Source organism: Mya arenaria, chromosome 8 (assembly GCF_026914265.1).
Source record: "Mya arenaria isolate MELC-2E11 chromosome 8, ASM2691426v1".
Lineage (NCBI taxonomy): Eukaryota > Metazoa > Mollusca > Bivalvia > Myida > Myidae > Mya > Mya arenaria.
In genome coordinates, this window is record NC_069129.1 from 30,457,696 (window position 1) to 30,473,823 (window position 16,128).

Sequence of the window (16,128 nt, forward strand, 5' to 3'; positions counted from 1 at the left end):
ACAAAACAGGTAAAACAGAAAAAGGCTGATACACACTTTAGCCATCTTATTACAACTAAATATCATAAGATGAAGAAATTCATTTGAGTATTAGTTTAAACATTACATATTTAACAACGATTATGAAGAAAGTTATGGTAACTTATACTAAATCACTCTCGTTGGCACAATGTTGCGCGAGAGTGTGGCCTTGTGTTGTGGGGCAAACCGGAGTACCTGAAGAAAACGCACTTGTCCGGCTTGGCGACCACTAACCAAACTCGCATGTGCCCAGGCTGGGAATCAAACCTGGGTCGCCTTGATGGAAAGCAAGTGCGCTAACCACTGCGCCGACAAGACAATCTATCATTTGAGTATTAAGGAAAAGCCAAAAGTCAAATCAGTTTCAACTTGCAAATTTAAATAAACATGTAACTTTTTCAGGCAAAGTATTTATTTCAAAGAATATTTCAAAGCAACAAAGAAGAAAGGTTTTGAAAAATTAAATGTACAATATGTTGGGTATAAAATGTCAATGCCATATTATCGTTGACACTCCCAGTTGACACTCCCAGTTGACACTCCCATTCAACAACATTTTGAATAAGTCTGGTACTTTAAATAAGTCTGGTACTCTCCAAGTGTTGATGCTTTAAGTGTTAGATGGAGCATTCATTTAAAATATTTGGTCCTATTTTCAGGTGGGTGTACACTGATAAAAGTATGGAATCTGGCCTGACAGTCCTTGAGGTTGACATACCAACGGGTTTTGTCATCATGAACCACACGTTGAGGGATTACGTTCGCTCCCGTCAAGTGCCGAACCTGAAACGTGCAGAGTTTTACTACAACAAAGTCGTCTTCTATTTCTCCCATGTAAGTGCTGTGGTTAAGTGACTGTGACTGCTGGGCTTTGATCCATAAGCCTTTTAACTAGCTCATAAATAAATGTACCTTGTGTATTTTGCAAACTTATTTTAATAACAGAACTAATTGTTCTGATAAAATATTTTTTGCAAAATAGACTTAAGGAATCAAAAAAAGAATACAAGGTACCTTTGCTGTTCATCTCCTTCATTTTACATACCTTTAACCCAAAACATAGATTAAAAGTTTTTTTCTCGATTTTTTTTTCTGCGTCTTATACTCCCTATCGTCATTTACGGTAATTTATTATACCAGTGATAGTGTTAAGAGTGGAGTATGTTCTTAAAACTTGTGACAAGTTTCAGAATAAAATTACGGTTTAAAATGTTTTTAGTTTTGTAAGATTGGCATGTAATCGCATGCACAATTCATATCGCTAGTATATTATATAAAACAAGTCCTTAGTGTATGAAAGCACATCTGAAGATTGTGCTAAGCTTTGATATATAGAATTACTTCTGGATAGAAAAACACTTCATTTAAGCCTACATATATACATGTAAATCACTACATAATATGTAACAGTGACCTGATTTCTCTTAAAGGTTGATACTACAAGAACGTGTGTGAAGTTCCGAGCAGATCGTTGGTACCCAGTGGCCAACGGAACTATCCAACATCGATACAGGGTGTACGACTATTATGAGCCAGGTAAGATCTTCTTCATATTTCCGTTATTGCATGCAACCTGATAAACGCCAAGATGGTCGAAGAAGTTGCTAGAATGAATGTTTTATGTTGAAGTTGGACTTACAATTATTGATATCTGATTTTCCTAAAATTCATTTTTAGCTCGACTATTCGAAGAATAAGGAGAGCTATACTACTCACTCAAGTGTCGGTGTCGGCGTCACCCCTTGGTTAAGGTTTTGCGTGCAAGCACACATAGGTTAATATCTCAGCAACTACTTGAGGTATTGCATTGAGACTTTATACAATGGTACTCAACCATCCAACCTACTTAATTAACCAAGTTTGATAACTCTACTTTGCATTTAATGCCAATAATAGGCCTTTATTATTTGACTTAGAAATTCTGGTTAAGGTTTTGCGTGCAAGCACACATAGGTTAATATTTCAGCAACTACTAAAGCTATTGCATTGAGACTTGATACAATGGTACTCAACCATCCAACCTACTCAATTAACCAAGTTTGATAACTCTAGTTTGCATTTAATGCAAATAATAGGCCTTTATTATTTGACTTAGAAATTCTGGTTACGGTTTTGCGTGCAAGCACACATAGGTGAATATCTCAGCAACTACTTGAGGTATTGCATAAAGACTTGATACAATGGTACTCAACCATCCAACCTACTTAATTAACCAAGTTAGGTAACTCTAGTTTGCATATAATGCAAATAATAGGCCTTTATTATTTGACTTAGAAATTCTGGTTAAGGTTTTGCGTGCAAGCACACATAGGTTAATATCTCAGCAACTACTTGAGGTATTGCATTGAGACTTGATACAATGGTACTCAACCATCCAACCTACTTAATTAACCAAGTAAGATAACTCTAGTTTGCATTTAATGCAAATAATAGGCCTTTATTATTTGACTTAAACTTTCTGGTTAAGGTTTTGCGTGCAAGCACACATAGGTTAATATCTCAGCAACTGCTTGAGGTATTGCATTGAGACTTGATACAATGGTACTCAACCATCCAATCTACTTAAATAACCAAGTAAGATAACTCTAGTTTGCATTTAATGCAAATAATAGGCCTTTATTATTTGACTTAGAAATTCTGGTTAAGGTTTTGCGTGCAAGCACACATAGGTTAATATCTCAGCAACTGCTTGAGGTATTGCATTGAGACTTGATACAATGGTACTCAACCATCCAATTTACTTAAATAACCAAGTAAGATAACTCTAGTTTGCATTAAATTCAAATAATGGCCCCTTTTTTATTCAACATAGAAATTCTGGTTAAGGTTTTGCATGTAACCACTTTTAAGTCAATGCTTCAGCATATACATCATGTATTGCATTGAAACTTTACACACAGGCTCCCAACCATTAGACCTTCTTTTTTAATCAAGTAAGATAACTCTATCTTTCATATTATATAATATTTGCCCCTTTATTATGCGACTTAGAAATTCTGGTTAAGGTCTTGCATGTTAGCACACATAGGATAATATCTCAGCAACTACTTGATGTATTGCATTGAGACTTTATACAATGGTATTCAACCACCCAACCTAATTGAATAATCAAGTTAGATAACTATGTTTTGCAAATAATGGCCCTTTATTATTACACTTAAAGCAGTGATCCATGCATGTTTCGCCAAAACTTTTCAATCCTTACACTGAAAAGCGGCGGAATAGTCGAGCGCGCTGTCTCTGTGACAGCTCTTGTTATATTATATTTTTTCAGCCGAAAAAAAAATTGTGCATTTCTAAGTGGTTTTAAAATTGATTCTGAATACTTCCCAAGTCGTTAGTTTGAGAATTTGGTTGTGAATGGGTTAAGCAAATTATGCATTATTCTAAAGGTATTAGTAAAATGTAAGCATTGGGTCAAGTACAAAAAAGTTGCATATACATACTAATTGTTACTTTCTTCAAACACAAACTAAAGTCTGTAGAGAACAAAAAATGAAATTGTACAAATTGTGTAATTTTTTATGGGGGAAAACTACACTGTAGGGCATTTATGTATTCTACTTTTGTAATAAAAAAAACATTTAAAACTTGACTGCATATTATGTAATGTTTGTTGGGAAATATTAAACATGTTTGAACCAATTTAAACTGCAGTGTTTCGATATATTCTATTTTGTGTTTTCATTTCTTAACAGGTATGCACAACACCTCCATCTACACGACGTATAACAACTTCAACCTGAATATTTGTTATGTGTGTGGGTCGTACCAGTGTCCCTATTGTCCATATTTCAACTCCGCATCACTCATCAAAGCCAGCCTATCACTTCTTGCACTTATTATCGGATTTTTCGTAAAGAGATATGTGTTACGGACAACCTAGTGCTATAACTTGTGTTATTTTGTTTTTAACTTTGTCCACACGTGAATAGCTTCACGAGTGAGTGATTTTTTAATCATCAAATTGAATATGCAACGTTGTTAAAAGACAGTTTGTCTATATGTGAATATCTTCATGAGTTAGTGATATTTTACTAATCAAATTGAAAAAGGGATGTTTTTTAAAGACACAAATTACAAATGTAATAAAAAAGTGCTGTTAATTAAAACACTTTTTGCTTTGAAAGAAATATATATGTAGGTTGTTATTCTATCATTGTAAAATGGTACTCCATTTGTGTACTCCATTTGTGTTAATATTTGCCGTATTGAAACCTGAAGTCAGATTGAAGTATGTTCTGTACCCAAACAGAAGATGCAATTTTACAAATGTTTCTGAAATTTTATTTTATGTACAGCAATTATCATTTTGTAAATAATTTTCCATCATAAATGTCATTGCTCACAGTAATTCGTAAACAATGTTTATTTACATTGCATATGTGATTTTTTTTTATAAACGTTCATCAATTGTATTAAGTGAAAGAATTTAATTTTAATATATTAACTTAATGTTTTGTTATATGGATTTCTTAGATATATGTAGAGCCTTTTATTAGTAGATTTAAAGCAATTTGTTTCTCGCATGTTATTTTTATTGAATGAAACTGGGTTATGTAGTTTAAACAAACTTCGTTATATATTTCGGCATAACATTAATATTGTTTGTTTCTTGTTTAGCAACCTTCCCTGCATCTGACCAAAAAAATTGCAGACAGTTTTTTCTGACTGTTTGTTTTTTCTTTTTTGGGATGAATTTTGAATGTATCTTGCACAGGAAAGTCGCATAAATGTATCAAAATAAAATAATGATGTTTTTCAATGTGAAAATGATAATAAAACACAACATTTGTCATTAGTATAATAAGAAAAATAAAGAAAATATTCTGGCGTACCTATACAGTTGAACCCTGTCGACTCAAACTCCCAGGGACAGGAGGAAATACCTCGAGGCTTGGGACATTCGAGCCAAGTGGGAATGCTTTCAGGAGACAATAATCCCTTTACATCCAGTTCGAGCCATCGTCGAAATTGAGTCAAATGACTTCCAGCTGACAGGGTTGACTATACTTTATTTTTGGGGCAGTGAAAGTTAGAGAAATTGGGAACAATTCTTTAGTTCTTGGCCTTAAATCGAAACACATCACAATCATGATTTTGCATATCAAAGCATTGTAAATATCATTCATCTTTTTTTATACTGAAGAATGTGTATATTGTAAGTACTTATATATCTCTTATTTTTTTACTCAGTAGAAATTGTATATAGATTTTTGTATATTGACCAACACATATCATATTAAACATTCCTTATTTTGGTGATCTGATCACTTATTGCTACAATATATGTACATTTTGTAAACTCAGTTATGTATAATTATAAAGATTACTCATTCCAGTTTCAAATTCCAGGCATTAAGTTTTGTTTAACTACATTCTGATGTTTAACAGTTTCAACATAACAGTTTAAATGCAAAGTCTGAATTATCAAAGAAAAGTGAGGAGTCAGATTTGAGTTGGTGCAAACTTATAGAATACATATTAGATTCACACTTTTCTCTGTTTATGCATTTTCATATTCCTAAACAAGAAGAGAGTGACTAAGCATTGTTAATATAAATCCCTTCAGAAACATTTTAAAATAAATAAAGTTAAACTAAACATGAAAAAACGTCATTCCAAGCAACATCTTGCTAATGAGAGTGACTTAGCTTAAGTTAATACATTTCTCTTCAGTTGTTGTAAAATCAATAGATCAAGTTTAAACTAAACTTGAAATAGATGTTCATTACTGTGAGCTGCAATTTGGCTTTAATTTATTTCTCACTGAAGTAGTTTATTGAAGGTGCCATTTGGGAGCAATAATTTTCACATAATTGTACAACATTAAGACTTGTTTATTGAACATCATGTCGTTTGATATACCTACATTGTATACGTTTGCATTTGTACACAATAAACATTCCTGTCATCTATTGAAACCTCTTTATAACATGTACATGACTATTATAATCATTAAAATGATTTAAAACAGAGCAGGTGTTCTCCATTTGTTTATGACCATAAAATTGTACATGTATTTGTATGCTCCCTGAAGAGAGGCATTCAGTAGTCACAAACCGGTTTGGGAACCTGGTTCAAAGGTGTGGTCTATATTTGTAAGCTCCCTGAAGGGAGGCATTCAGTAGCCACAAACCGGTTTGGGAATCTGGTTCAAAGGTGTGGTCTACATTTGTATGCTTCCTGAAGGGAGACATTCAGTAGTCACACACCGGTTTCGGAATCTGGTTCAAAGGTGTGGTCTATATTTGTATGCTCCCTGAAGGACGGCATTCAGTAGCCACAAACCGGTTTGGGAACCTGGTTCAAAGGTGTGGTCTATATTTGTATGCTCCCTGAAGGACGGCATTCAGTAGTCACACACCGGTTTGGGAACCTGGTTCAAAGGCGTGGTCTATATTTGTATGCTCCCTGAAGGGAGACATTCAGTAGTCACAAACCGGTTTGGGTACCTGGTTCAAAGGTGTGGTCTATATTTGTATGCTCCCTAAAGGGAGACATTCAGTAGTCACACATCGGTTTGGGTACCTGGTTCAAAAGGTGTGGTCCATATTTGTATGCTCCCTGAAGGGAGACATTCAGTAGTCACAAACCGGTATGGAAACCTGGTTCAAAGGTGTGGTCTATATTTGTATGCTCCCTGAAGGGAGACATTCAGTAGTCACAAACCGGTTTGGGAACCTGGTTCAAAGGTGTGGTCTATATTTGTATGCTCCCTGAAGGGAGGCATTCAGTAGTCACAAACCGGTTTGGGAACCTGGTTCAAAGGTCTAGTCTATATTTGTATGCTCCATGAAGGGAGACATTCAGTAGTCACAAACCGGTTTGGAAACCTGGTTCAAAGGCGTGGTCTATATTTGTATGCTTCCTAAAGGGAGGCATTCAGTAGTCACAAACCGGTTTGGGAATCTGGTTCAAAGGTGTGGTCTATATTTGTATGCTCCCTGAAGGGAGACATTCAGTAGTCACACACCGGTTTGGGAACCTGGTTCAAAGGTGTTGTCTATATTTGTATGTTCCCTGAAGGACGGCATTCAGTAGTCACAAACTGGTTTGGTAATCTGATTGAAAGGTGTGGTCTATATTTGTATGCTCCCTGAAGGGAGACATTCAGTAGTCACAAACCGTTTTGGGAACCTGGTTCAAAGGTGTGGTCTATATTTGTATGCTCCCTGAAGGGAGGCATTCAGTAGTCACAAACCGGTTTGGGAATCTGGTTCAAAGGTGTGGTCTATATTTGTATGCTCCCTGAAGGACGGCATTCAGTAGCCACACACCGGTTTGGGAACCTGGTTCAAAGGTGTGGTCTATATTTGTATGCTCCCTGAAGGGAGGCATTCAGTAGTCACACACCGGTTTGGGAATCTGGTTCAAAGGTGTGGTCTATATTTGTATGCTCCCTGAAGGACGGCATTCAGTAGCCACACACCGGTTTGGGAATCTGGTTCAAAGGTGTGGTCTATATTTGTATGTTTCCTGAAGGGAGGCATTCAGTAGTCACAAACCAGTTTGGGAATCTGGTTCAAAGGTGTGGTCTATATTTGTATGCTCCCTGAAGGACGGCATTCAGTAGTCACACACCGGTTTGGGAATCAGGTCCAAAGGTGTGGTCTATATTTGTATGCTTCCTGAAGGACGGCATTCAGTAGTCACACACCGGTTTGGAAACCTGGTTCAAAGGTGTGGTCTATATTTTTACGCTCCCTGAAGGGAGGCATTCAGTAGTCACAAACTGGTTTGGAAACCTGGCTCAAAGGTGTGGTCTATATTTGTATGCTCCCTGAAGGGAGACATTCAGTAGTCACAAACCGGTTTGGGAATCTGGTTCAAAGGTGTGGTCTATATTTGTATGCTCCCTGAAGGGAGGCATTCAGTAGTCACAAACTGGTTTGGAAACCTGGCTCAAAGGTGTGGTCTATATTTGTATGCTCCCTGAAGGGAGACATTCAGTAGTCACAAACCGGTTTGGAAACCTGGTTCAAAGGTGTGGTCTATATTTGTATGCTCCCTGAAGGGAGGCGATCAGTAGTCACAAACCAGTTTGGGAATCTGGTTCAAAGGTATGGTCTATATTTGTATGCTCCCTGAAGGACGGCATTCAGTAGTCACACACCGGTTTGGGAATCTGGTTCAAAGGTGTGGTCTATATTTGTATGCTTCCTGAAGGACGGCATTCAGTAGTCACACACCGGTTTGGAAACCTGGTTCAAAGGTGTGGTCTATATTTTTACGCTCCCTGAAGGGAGACATTCAGTAGTCACAAAACGGTTTGGAAACCTGGTTCAAAGGTGTGGTCTATATTTGTATGCTCCGGTATGGTCTATATTTGTATGCTCCCTGAAGGACGGCATTCAGTAGTCACACACCGGTTTGGGAACCTGGTTCAAAGGCGTGGTCTATATTTGTATGTTCCCTGAAGGGAGGCATTCAGTAGTCACAAACTGGTTTGGAAACCTGGCTCAAAGGTGTGGTCTATATTTGTATGCTCCCTGAAGGGAGACATTCAGTAGTCACAAACTGGTTTGGGAATCTGATTGAAAGGTGTGGTCTATATTTGTATGCTCCCTGAAGGGAGACATTCAGTAGTCACAAACCGGTTTGGAAACCTGGTTCAAAGGTGTGGTCTATATTTGTATGCTCCCTGAAGGGAGGCATTCAGTAGTCACAAACTGGTTTGGAAACCTGGTTCAAAGGTGTGGTCTATATTTGTATGTTTCCTGAACGGAGGCATTCAGTAGTCACAAACTGGTTTGGAAACCTGGTTCAAAGGTGTGGTCTATATTTGTATGTTTCCTGAAGGGAGGCATTCAGTAGTCACAAACTGGTTTGGAAACCTGGTTCAAAGGTGTGGTCTATATTTGTATGTTCCCTGAAGGGAGGCATTCAGTAGCCACAAACCGGTTTGGGAACCTGGTTCAAAGGCGTGGTCTATATTTGTATGTTCCCTGAAGGGAGGCATTTAGTAGCCACAAACCGGTTTGGAAACCTGGTTCAAAGGTGTGGTCTATATTTGTATGTTCCCTGAAGGGAGGCATTCAGTAGCCACAAACCGGTTCGGAAACCTGGTTCAAAGGTGTGGTCTATATTTGTATGTTTCCTGAAGGGAGACATTCAGTAGTCACACACCGGTTTGGAAACCTGGTTCAAAGGTGTGGTCTATATTTGTATGTTCCCTGAAGGGAGGCATTCAGTAGTCACAAACTGGTTTGGAAACCTGGTTCAAAGGTGTGGTCTATATTTGTATGTTTCCTGAAGGGAGGCATTCAGTAGTCACAAACCGGTTTGGAAACCAGTTGTTCAAAGGTGTGGTCTGTATTTTTATGCCCCCTGAAGGGAGACATTCAGTAGTCACAAATCGGTTTTAGAACTTGGTGAAATAAGGACTCATCAAATCATTCATTTTAACTCACCGCAGCACAAATAACCTCCTAAACAACTCGAACAATTTAGACCAAACTTCATAGGAATGTTCCTTTCGTAATCCTCTGTTAGATCTTTCAATGAAAGTGGTTCCATGCAGAACTATGGTTGCCATGGCATCTGAAAGGGAATACAAACTCGAAAATCTACTTCCCAGAAACTGTTCTTCGGTTATCTAAGGTGACCCTCTATCAAAGTTCTTCTCCCCACGGTGATTCGTAAAAAAACATGGCTGCCATGCGGCAGGGCTTATTTTCGTCACTATACCATATATATTTTAAGAGTTTTCCATTCATACATATTGGTCTATATGTGTAAACGGAAAACATTGGAAGTCTTCTCCTCAGAACCCACTGGCCCAATTTGAAAATCATTTCACATACATGTTCCTTAGATGACTATCAAAATCCACCTCCCCATGTTGATTCTTTAAAAAAAAGCATGGCTGCCAGGGGCGAGGGTTCTTTTCACTATATGTCTTTATGAAAACCATTGGAAATCTTCTCTTCAAAAATCATTGAACCGACGTCAAAATATTTTCGTAGAATTTTTTCTTACGTTTCCATTTTATCAAAATTACAGTCGAACACCGTTTACTCGAACTCGCTTGGCTTGATTTCCTGGGCGTGGGCTTGAACTGGATGTAAAGGACCGGGGTTCGACTGTATTATTGCTGTATGTTTTATAAAATCATTTTAGTGTTTTACAATCATTTAAAATATCAGCTTGAAACTTCATATACTTACAGCAACAATGCGTTCTTTTGTGAAAAGGGATATAACTCAACTAACTTAAATATTGTAACAGTTATGATGGCGGTTAATTTGGAAGGAAGTTGGTGTTTTGGGGTTCCACTATTCAACTATCTTCTAGATGCCAGTTGGGGATTCGAATATTCAACTACCTGCTAGTTGCCAGTTGGTGATTTGAATATTCAACTACCTACTAGTTGCCAGTTGGCGATTCGAATATTCAACTACCTGCAAGTTGCCAGATGTGGATTCGAATATTCAACTACCTGCTACTTGCCAGTTGGGGATTTGAATATTCAACTACCTGCTAGTTACCAGTTGGGGATTTGAATATTCAACTACCTGCTAGTTACCAGTTGGGGAATGAATATTCAACTACCTGCTAGTTGCCAGTTGGGGATGCGAATATTCAACTACCTGCTAGTTACTAGTTGGGGATTTGAATATTCAACTACCTGCTAGTTGGCGGTTGGGGATTTAAAAAAAAATCAGAGTTAGATATTGATGTTGATATTAAGCTACTCGACTACTTCCAGTTGGTTATTCGCGTATATCTAACTACCAACGGTAGTTGGGGATTCAGATTGTTTTCTTCTAAGTTCTTTTTTTACAGTTAAAAGGTACACCTGTAACATAATCAAACAGTTATTGTGTTTTTATTCCTGTACAGAGGGTATTGAGCGAGCGGGTGTGCTTTTGAAAGTGCTCGTAAAATATTGGATTTATATGAAAAATGTGATTTTTGTTATAGTTCAAAAATGGATATATTGTGTATGAACGTATGATCTTTATCTGGTAAACTTTTCAAAGAAAGTTATTTGATAAAATAAGAATTTTGTAAGCAAAAATGTTTTCACCATTGTGTTTATATAACACGAAAATGCATTATTTCTTCATGCATACCATTGCGCTATTGTGATCTGACCAGTGACTAAAAATCAGATCTAGGAATAATGGTTGTCAAATCGGATTAACGGATTTTATTCAGCAATAGAGAATGGCTAGCGGTTTGTCGCCTCTCCTTAATAGCTCCGGTGATGCATATTATCCCCAATTACAACCCACAGCAGGACTTTGTAGGGCATACGAAGCAGTCCCAGTTTACCAACGGACCCCTGAACAAACGTATGTAAAGCAATTTTACGCCAACCAAACAAATCCGCTAATGAGCACACCGTATTTACAATCACAGTCGATTGTTAGCCATAATGACAGCTACCTTATGTCGCAAATACCGGGCCCACAGAACTCGTGTATTTTAGATAGAGAATTGTTAAACCTACCAAGGGATCATTATGTCGATAAACTTTTAAGGCTCACTAACAGTTCTGAACCAGATATAACATCATATAGAGATGTACTTTATAGGCGTGCAAAACAATTACCAACTTGCCCAGACGCAAAGCTGATAACACGACGTGGCTCCAGAAAGACGCCAGCATACGACAAGCTAGCACATGATTGTTACATCTTAAACAGTTTTCTCAAAGGAGATCCTAGTGAAATCGAAACGATTTTTACTAAAACGAAAACACAAGTTGTAATGAACGACAACGAAATCGACCTACCGGAAGATAAGAATTCTGGCATCGACCTTACAATGGAACTGAGCAACGTGCTGTCCTCTGTCATTGATTTAGGAAATAAATACGCGGCCCTACAAGACGAAGTTAAAACCGATAGAGAGAAGCTTCACAAGATAAGTGAAGAACTGCATTTAGTGAAGAATGAAAATCACGCACTTAAGCAAGAAATGAAAAACCTTACTGCCAAAACGTACAATTCTCTTATACAACACGAAGAAAGAATTAATACAATAAATGACACAAACATAAACATGCTGAAGACGTACGTGTCAAGAATTGATAGCCAAATTGAAGCAGTTCAAGTACAAAATTGCAAAGCAAAAGATGCTACAAACGCTCTATCCGAAACGCAATCCCTTTCGTATGCGGAAGAAGTACGGAATGGTACGAAAATAGTTGAAAGCAACTTCATATCTAAACCAAAGGTAGTTCCTGAAAAAGAGACTAACCAACAAAATAGACATGAGCAACAGGACATGTCGGAGCTCAACATACAGAGCAAAAATTCTCAAAATGACTCTAGCAAATATGAGGCAACACCAAATGGCGATTGTGTAAACAATACAAACATTCCTATGGCAGACACACGCACGATACAGCAAAATACCATGTACTTTGATAGAGAGAAGTCGCGCTGGGTACGGCAACAGAGAAGTGAGCAGGGAAAATCGCAGCAAACGAATATCCAAGACGCTGATGAATATTACCCGGAAGAAAACACGAACAAAATTGAAACTATAATAACCTCTAAGAGACAGTCAACTACTAATGTAAATACCAATCCGCATGAGTCATCAAGCTTTAAATTCAAAGGCAAGTATCATGGGCGAACACGAAGCTACTTTATTAGTAATATTGACCCAGATTCGTCCGAACATGGACTTAATCAGTATCTAACGGACAACACTCTAACTCCTGTTGAATCATACGTGTTTCAGTGCAAATCTGGTGACCTTGCAGCAAAGGTAGTTGTTCCTGCTCACCAAGGTTATTTACTTGAAGACTATAACTTTTGGCCGAATTTTATGAAGTGTCGACGGTGGATGTCGAGACGTCAATGGTACCAGCGTCGCCAATCAAACAACTATCGACCGGAAAACGTTCGGGATCATGGGAACGAACAAACCCATTATGGGTATGACAATAGACAGGCTTACCAATACTATGACGATGAAAACAACGATCATGCCTCGTATCCACTAGAATCAAATGACATTAACTAATACAAGTGTACTTAACAATAACAGCCTACGAGTTTGCACTTGGAATGTCCGAGGTGTTATGTCCTCAGCTGCCAGTCTTTCAAATCTTCTACTAACATATCAAATTGATATAGCTTTTATCACAGAACATAAACTTTTCGATCACTCAAAATATTTTTTCGACACGATTCAGAATGGTTATCGAAATATAACAATATGTGACCAAAACTTTAACACATATAATAACCTTTGTTGTGGAAAAGGGGGCGTATCTATTATGTATAAATCCAACCTAGACTTTAGCGTTAAACATATTAACGAATCCATAAACGATAGAATTTGTGGAATAGAAATAGATTGTAGAACTGTAAAGATTTTTGCTTTCTGTGTTTACATGCCTTCAGGAAATTACGCTAATGATGTTTTCGATAATTACATGAATTCTTTATATGCTATATATGATACTTTTTCAGAATATGGAATAGTAATGTTCCTAGGAGACATGAACGCTGATATTGTTGTAGGCAATAATCAAAGTAATTTTCGAAATGAAGTGTTCACGAATATTTTACGTACAAATGACTTGCTAACCTTAGTACATTTTCCACTTTGTAAAGGTCCAAGATATACCTATACTACTATGGAATCTATGTTAGACCATATTATTATTTCAAATAGAGATAAAAATCTTATTGAATGTGTAAATATATTAGACGATGTCATGTTTAATGTTTCTGATCACTTGCCTGTTTTTGCACTTGTGAAAGTACCAGTCATACGGATAATCAATGAAAATGTAAATCGCCACATAGCATGGCAAAAAATAAATCAGACACACATATCAGAATATCAAGCAAAACTAGGGATAAATTTACAAATAAGAAATACAATTCACGTTGATGAAATGTACGAAGCTATCGTTAAAGCAATAATATTATCGTCTAACCAATGTCTTCCACAATCTAAATTTAATCGCCATGCGAAACCTTACTGGACGCCAGAAGTGAAAAAATCATATAGTTTACAACGCGAAGCACGACGAGTATGGGTTCTAGAAGGACAGCCAAGAGGATGGCATAACGAATCATACGCGAAATATAAACGCTGCAAGAAAATTTTTGTAACGACACAAAAAACAGCAATTGAAAACGTTGAAAAGTTCTTCAATAGTCAGCTTATCAAAGCAGCTGAATGCGATAGCAGATTGTTTTGGAGCTTAATTAAATCTAGGAAAAACAAAAGACCATCTGCCTGTACCCATCTATTCTACAAAAACACATCTGTTAGAGAACCAGGCGATATTTTAAAGGTATTTACAAACTATTTTCGCGATGTGTACTCACCTCTTCAATGTGAACACTTTGATAACGATTTTAAAAAGCTTGTAGAGGAAAAAGTTAAACAACTAAAAATAAAAAACAGTACCGCAAATAGCATTCCAGAAATAAATCCAACTATCACTAGCGAAACAATTAAAGCGTATATTAAAACGTTGAAAAGGGGGAAGGCCTCATCATACGATGCTATTTTTAATGAACACTTAATACATGGAGGCGATGCATTGCATAAGGCCCTGGCAACGTTATTCAATACAATAATAATCTCAGGCAAAATACCAAAAATGTGTAAAAAGGGATTAATTATTCCTGCCTACAAAGATAATGGTAAACCAAGAAGTGACCCCGGAAACTATAGACCTATAACGCTATTACCAAATATATATAAACTATTTGAAACAGTCTTACATGACATAATTGCAAAATGGGTAAAAGAAACCAACATTGAATTTCCAAACCGACAGCAAAACGCATACCAAAAGAATACAGGGGCAATAACTGCGTCTTTTAATTTGCAAGAATCCATCTATCACAATATTGAGCTCCACAATAAAGTATACGTCGCTATGCTCGACACAAAAATGGCATTTGACACTGTATGGTTGGATGCAATATTTTACAAGATTGCAGGACTTGGAATTCAAGGCAAAATTTGGTCCCTTATAGTTGACGCGCACAGTAATATGTATAGTTGTATCATTGCAAACGGTTTAACCTCCGAGTTCTTTCCCGTGTTGCAAGGTATACGCCAAGGGGGAATTATTTCAACTTGGATATATAATCTGTTCATAAATGGGCTTTTAGATTCACTGGAGCGAAGTGGACAAGGTTTAAATGTTATAAACGTAATAACAAGTAACACTACGTTGGCTGATGACATCGCGTTAGCGGCAATTTCACCAAATGGTCTTCAAAATCTACTGAACATTACATACGATTATATATGTAATTATAGATACATAATAAACTCGACAAAAAGTTTTGTAATGGTTTTCGGTGACACTGCCAAAAATAAAACGAACATTAATTTCTATCTAGGGCCAAACAAAATTGAACGCACTGATACAATAAGACATGTAGGTATACAACTAAACGACAAAATGACAGGCAATGATAAAATATCGGTAGCGTGCAAGAAAGCAGAATCATCGTTCTATTCCCTACTATCAATCAACATCGGAACGTTTCACATCAATCCCCTTACATCAGCATCGTTAGTGTCAAAAATTTGTATACCAAAACTTCTTTTCGGAGCAGAACTCTGGAACAATCTAACAAAATCAAACTGCATGCAATTAGAACGTTTTATACGAATGGCGGCAAAAACTATTCAACGATTTCCCATTCGAACACGAACCGATATCTGTTTAGCGATGTTAGGCTGGAAACGTATAGAAAGCGAAATAAATTTAAAGAAGCTTATGTTCCTCGAACGGCTGTGCAATATGCCGACAACGGTGCTTACAAAACAGATCTTCAATAAAAGACTAGCCTTATTTTCTTGCAGAACTGATAAGTGTATTCAAAAAGGATTTGTTCCTGACATTATAAGAATTTTGTCAAAATACAAGTTATCTGATTTTATTATTAGATATATACAAACAGGAATGTTTCCTAAAAAGTCAATGTGGAAACGTAAATGCAAAATGTTAGTGTATAATACGGAATTAGACGATTGGAAACTAAGAGTTCAAAGTGACGCAACTTTTTGTCGCTTCATGCTCCTACATACAAGAATCGAACCGGCCATTATATGGACTTGTGCAAACGATTTTCAATCAAGGCGACATGCTCTTGAAGTTAGTAA

General features: G+C 37.0%; 1 protein-coding gene across 3 annotated transcripts in view; it reads left to right on the top strand.

The window, feature by feature from the left end:
• LOC128243154 (CD109 antigen-like) overlaps positions 1 to 5,999 on the top strand; it is a 29,206-nt gene extending 23,207 nt beyond the window's left edge. For all 3 annotated transcript variants that reach the window (XM_052960726.1, XM_052960728.1, XM_052960725.1), the window contains exons 30-32: positions 681 to 855; positions 1,452 to 1,557; positions 3,720 to 5,999. In XM_052960726.1, coding sequence (XP_052816686.1) covers positions 681 to 855; positions 1,452 to 1,557; positions 3,720 to 3,907 — 469 coding nt within the window. In that variant the 3' untranslated portion in view covers positions 3,908 to 5,999. The remainder of the gene's footprint in view (positions 1 to 680; positions 856 to 1,451; positions 1,558 to 3,719) is intronic.
• The last annotated feature ends 10,129 nt before the right edge of the window (positions 6,000 to 16,128 follow it).